We start from the raw sequence: 6,116 nt of genomic DNA, 5'->3' as shown, positions 1-6,116 counted from the left end.
TAATAGAAATGTAAAATCATTTAAGTGTATAAAAAAAAATTGTTGAAATCCGCAAAGCCAAGCAGAACTATCACCATTAATTAATTTATTAATTTAGGTATAGTAATCCTGGGTGAAGTAATTCCAAAATTATTTTATGACAGATTGAAAATGCTGCAACTAAATTAAATTGCAACAGGAACAATTGTCAATATGAATTTAACTCATCATAAAATTCAGAGTTTTTCTTGTTTTCAATACATTATTTAAAACTTGTATATATTAAAAGATTTAATTTTAATTTCATATTTCATTTGAAATAATTATAAAAAGTAAAAAATTAAGTTGACAATAATAAAAACTAGGCGCTTTCAAAAATAACCTAGTACAGGTATAAAAAGGTTTTCAATGCATAAATTAAAAATGTTTAATTAGAAAAAGAAAAATTTATTTACTAATAAAAGCATAAGTAATAAGATGTTTGAGATAATTGAGAATTATTATTTGAATAAATCTTACCATCGTGCACGACAAATAAACACCACCATTAACTTAGAGAAAGAATATACACGTGGCTTTAGAAATTTACAATATTTTTTTAATCACAGCCTTCTAACAAACATTAAAAAAACTTTGCAATTGTATTATCATGAAATAATTATTCTTCTGCTTGTGTTATTTTAAATTTTTTAATTTTAAAATGAATATTGTTCGTGTTTTACCGAGATTAGCTGCAAATAAAACTTTGTTAACGAATAAAAAATTTATTCAACCCAAATTAGTCAGATATGCATCTGATAATTTCGAATGGTAAATATCATTAAATTATTCAAATTATTTTTAATAATCTTTTTGTTTTAGTACTATTTTTTTAATATTTTTTAATTTTTATTATTTTCTTTTAAAATAAAGTTAATTTCTTTTTTTTTTTAGGGCCTATAGAACAATTCCTGAAATCACTAAAGAAAACCATGCACTACTAGTTAGATGGTCTGCATTTGCTTGGTGGTGGATTTTATGGAATCTGTTTACGGAATACGAAGAATTATTTTCTCTTAATGAACCTAATCCTAATAAGTGGACAGACAAAGAATTGGGTATACCAGAATAATAATAATAATATTGTAATGTAGTAGTATGTATGTATTATAATTTTTTTTGATTAATTATTTTAAAAGTAACTAAATATTACTGAAATTTTTTTTTTAAAATGTGTAAAACATGCCAATCGATAACTTTCAACGATTAATTAACATCTTATAAATATATATATATAATTGCACAGTTACTCATAGCAAACATTTTTTTTTAATTTTATTATTTAAACCCTAAAATATTTAATAATTCGATTTAAAAATAAGAACTTTGACAATTACTTTTTTTATTCAAATAATTTTATATTTTTATTTTAAAATAAATTAAAAAACAAGAGAAAAACACACAAAAATGTATGTATATATGAAAGGGAATCAAGTCTTAAAATAGATAATTTCATTAAATTAAATAAATATTAAAAATCACAGTTGAAGATTTGTAGAACAGCCATGGTTCATTCTATATTCTACATATTTAATACCAGTATTATGCCAATAATATAGAGCACCGACGACAAAAAAATGCCACCATTGATGAGAACTTCCGATAAAATCGACCTTACCTGAACAAAATCTTTCAGGGATTTTAGTTATGTATATGATAAAAGCCATTGAACTAATAGCATACATTCCAAGAACTCTTGGCAAGAGTAACTACAAAAAAAAAGAAAAAAATCCTGAATTTGAGAAAAAGTTTAAGAAAAAGCAAAAAAATTATTAAAATCGATGAGAAACCTCAACGACAGGATTTGCAATTCCTCCCATAATAACAGTCCAATGAAACGTAGGAACTACACCGTAAGCACCCCATGCAACGAAAACCATTAATTTTAAATTTGAGCTAACGTTTAATCTTGGCATTTGTAATATCATAGCAAAAACAAAAATTAAAAAAACCGTAGAAAGATAAAATCGCTGCCACATCTAAAAAACAGAGAAAGATTTGATTAAATTATCATTGAAAATAAAAAGAAAAAGAAAATTTTCAAAAGGAAACTCACCACGTGACACCAAAACGCATAATAAATCCCCGATAAATAAATTGCTAATAAACTTAAACTAATCCCTAATAAATCGTATGTTAAATAATAATCGTAATCCTTTTCCGACCGACAGGAAAACGTGTGATACAGCGAAGATAAAATCATACAAATCTGTGTAAATGGAAAAAAATTTAATTTGTGATTATGGTTTACAACAGCAGCAACAGCAGCAGCAGCTTAAATAAAACTTACTTGAAAACAAGCAAGCAACACTCCAACGATAAATTTATCGGTAAACGATGCGTGGATATTTAATAATAATAAATCGTATAAAGTTAAACCTAAAAACAACATCCATCCGAATATGTGACTCCAAATATTTATTGTTTCGTTTGTCCACCAGAATATGCTAAAGGAAAAAAATTATCATTATCATCATCATTATTATTATTCATTATAAAGTTTAAAGGAACCCCCTTTTGCGTGCTTACCTTTCCAAACACATTTTTGTTGACAAACAACCCCTATATCCTGTTCTTATATATGGATTATGTTGAAGATGAGGAGGTGCTTCGTTATAAGACAGCAAAACAATATTATCATCATCATTATCATCATCTTCTCCAGCATATCCGTTTTTAATTTTTTCACTCTTTGATTTCACCTTAACGATAATAATAATAATAATATTAATTACCTTTTTTTTCTTATTAATTTTTTATTTATTCAATTGATTTTTTTTTTTTTTTTTGTTTTGAATTCTTATAAAGAACGATTGGTTTATTTAAAAAAAAAAAAATTATTTATTAATAATTTATTCAGAAAATTATTAATTTATTAATTAATTAATGAAACGACAACAATTAATAAAACGTCCTTCGTTTATTAATTTTTTTTCTTTTACAAAATAAAAATCTAACGACAGGAAAAAAAAAGTAATTAAAATTAAAATTTTTTTTTTTGCGGGGAGAGGGAGGGGAGTAAAACGAAATAAAATTACGTAATAAAATTTATTATTGTAATTTTTATTACTTTTGATATGCTTTTTATATAATAATAATAATAATAAATGGTATCAATCATTTATGTGTTGCAAAAATAACAAAATTAGGTTGACATCTTTTTTTTTTTTTTTTTTAAATTGAATTGACTAAAAATGAAAGTTTTTGTTGTAATTTTTTTATCAATTCCGAAAAAAATTATAAATTTTGTTAAGTCATCATCATCATCATCATCATCTCCAAATAATAGCAATAATAATAATAATAATAATAATAAAACGCAATTAAAATTCCACAAAAAGTTTTTTATTATTTATTTTGTTGATTTCTCTTTTCTTTTCTTTTTTTTTCTAAATACAAAAAAAAAAAAAAAAAATGGAGTAAATCCTTAAAAACTTCGAAACACACAAAATCGTTTTCAAGACTTAAAATAATAATAATAATAATAATAATAATAATAATAATAATAATAATAATAATAATGATAATGATAATAATAATTTTTCTTTTTACGCAACTCAAAATAATTTCATTCGATTATGTTTATCGTAAAGAAACGTTTCTTCGGCATTATTTTTTATTTATTTATTTTTTTTAAATTTGTAAAGTGCTATAATTATTATTATTATTTACTTAAATATATGTACGCACTTCCCTCCTCCCCCACACGCCTCCCTCACGTGAGAATTTTTGCCTGTCTTCTGCACAAAATAATTCTCGAGCTTGATAATCTAATATCGAACTGGGGGGAAAAAAAACGGACGTTTTTAAGAGAATTCCATTTATTATCCCGTCATCATCATTATTATTATTACAAGGGGTTATAAAATTTACCGTCGTAATAATAATAATAATAATAATAACGATAGTAATAACACGAAAAAAAAAGATTCAGGGGGTAAGGGGTGAGTGAAATTTATAAAAATATGGAAATTTAAATATTATACTTGAATGTGAAAAATTATTCCAGTCGTCGTGCGGCTGGAGTTTTGGAACCCGAATCAAAATTTTCTATAATAAAAACGAATGGCTGGAAAAATTATGACGTAATAATTTATTTATTTTCCGTTTAAACTATTTTTTAAATCCTGCGTGGAAATCGAAGAAAAGTTTTTAACGTAAAAGAAAAGTTAAGGTTTTGAATCCGCATGTGATGCCAATTTTCTCATTTTATTAATAATAATAATAATAATAATAATAATAAGGAATAGGGAACCTGGAATGGATGAAATAAACCTGGAACGAATGCTTAAAATCCCCGACAAGTAAAAATCATGTTTAAAAACATCAACAAAATCACGTTTAAAAATGAAATAATAATAATAATGATAATGTTAATTGATTTCGTCTCGTTCTTGGGATAAAACCAAAAATAAATAATAATAATGATGATGATGATGATGATTTTATAATCGATCCTTTCGATACATATAAAAAAAAATTACCGCGATAATAATAATAATAATAATAATAATAATTTTTTGTTTGTTTCTTGAAAAAAGGAAAAAAATTTAATAATTAAAAGGTTTGAGCGAATTTTTTTTTTTTTTTTTGATTTTTTGAATTATTTAAATGCCATCGTATTTTACTATCTCTCTTCCTTCCTCTCTCTCTCCCCCCCCTCTCTCTCTCTCTCTCTTTCTCTCTTTCGTTTTCAAATCCACTCCGTAGAAAATAATAATAATAATAATAGTAATAAAAAATTGATTTTTCACGTTATCACGTTATTACTTTTTCGTTTTTCTTTTTGCTTTAACCAACAAATAATATTTTAAAATCATTTTTAAAAAAAAATAATATAATATATAAATCGATAGTTAATTTTTTTCTGTCACGTTCCTTCCCACGAAATTTATTTATTTATTTATTTTTGTTATTAAACCTCAATAATTTCGTTAATTATTTAACAACAACAACAACAATTTTCTCATGAAGTGATAAAACCGATAAAAATTATTTTCTTTTAAAAGAAAAAAATTTCGTTTTGATGCTCGAAAAAAAAGGAAAAAAAAAAGGAAAACGCGAATTTATTTGATTCCCCCCTCCTTACCCCCTCCCTCCCTTCCCCGCTTCCTGCAAACAAAGAAAAAGAAAAAAAGTTTTTTTGCCAAATTCAAAAACATAATTTAAAAGAAGTTTAAATACGCGAAAAAAATTTTTTTTTTATTAAAAACTCGTAAAATAAAATTTTTTTTTTATATTTTTACGTTCCAAAAATTTCCCCTTCCCCTCCTCCTCACTCTTCCCCCCTAAAAAAAAAAAAATGATTTCCTTTCAATACAAAATTTTCCTTTCCTTTTCTTTCCTATAAATTTCTTTCATTCTCCAAAAAAAAAAAAAAAAAAATGAAAAAATGCATCTTTAAACGAGTTGGCCTGTCAGCATTATATTCGTAAATGCATACCAAATCGTACCTGAAGACATTCTATACCTATCCATTAGTTGATAACGATGGAGACATGGTATCAGTTAGGCAAAAGAATAGGAAGAAAAGAGCGAAAAAAAAAAATTTTTTTTAAATTTCCAAGGTCGTAACACATTTTGTAACAGGCTTCTCGAGCTACATTACATTTCGTTAAAAATGAACACACAAACCAAACAAACAACAACAACAACAACAAACATTTTTTTTTTTTAATATTTTCCTTTCGTTTTGATTTTAAAAGAAGGTGAAAAAGTAAATAAATAAATAAATGTTGAAACCATGATGAAATTTGCAAATTCATTCGATGAGAGAAAGTCGACAAAAAAAGTAGGCAAACATAGTCAAGTAAGCTACTTCCACGTTTCTTCTTTCTTTTTTCACACCTTTTCTAGCAAACCCCCCCCCCTACTAATTATAATATTTTTAAAAAATCCGTTTTTTCCAAAAAAAAGTAAAAAAAAAAAACCGACAAAACGACCAAATTGGGTTGAATTATTTATGATAATGACGTATGACGATGAGGGCATTACGGTCTCAATGTCGTTTATTTATTTACGGAAATAAATTTTTAATTTCCTTTTATGAATTTAAAATTTAAAAAAAAAAATTTTCCAATGGCGATCAAACGGAAAAA

The 6,116-nt window shown here is 24.9% G+C and overlaps 1 protein-coding gene across 1 annotated transcript; it reads right to left on the bottom strand.

The window, feature by feature from the left end:
• Nucleotides 1–1,496: 1,496 nt before the first annotated feature.
• On the bottom strand, nucleotides 1,497–2,561 carry Phum_PHUM570490 (uncharacterized protein; the record flags this gene model as incomplete). Its single annotated transcript, XM_002432080.1, has 5 exons — nucleotides 1,497–1,727; nucleotides 1,809–1,997; nucleotides 2,075–2,227; nucleotides 2,309–2,465; nucleotides 2,548–2,561. The coding sequence occupies 5 exons, from the start codon at nucleotides 2,559–2,561 to the stop codon at nucleotides 1,497–1,499; spliced, it is 744 nt and encodes a 247-aa protein (XP_002432125.1).
• Nucleotides 2,562–6,116: the final 3,555 nt, after the last annotated feature.

The sequence above is a fragment of the Pediculus humanus genome, genomic scaffold (assembly GCF_000006295.1).
Source record: "Pediculus humanus corporis 1103172108302 genomic scaffold, whole genome shotgun sequence".
Taxonomy (NCBI): Eukaryota; Metazoa; Arthropoda; class Insecta; order Psocodea; family Pediculidae; genus Pediculus; species Pediculus humanus.
This window is presented reverse-complemented; position numbering and strand designations above follow the sequence as displayed.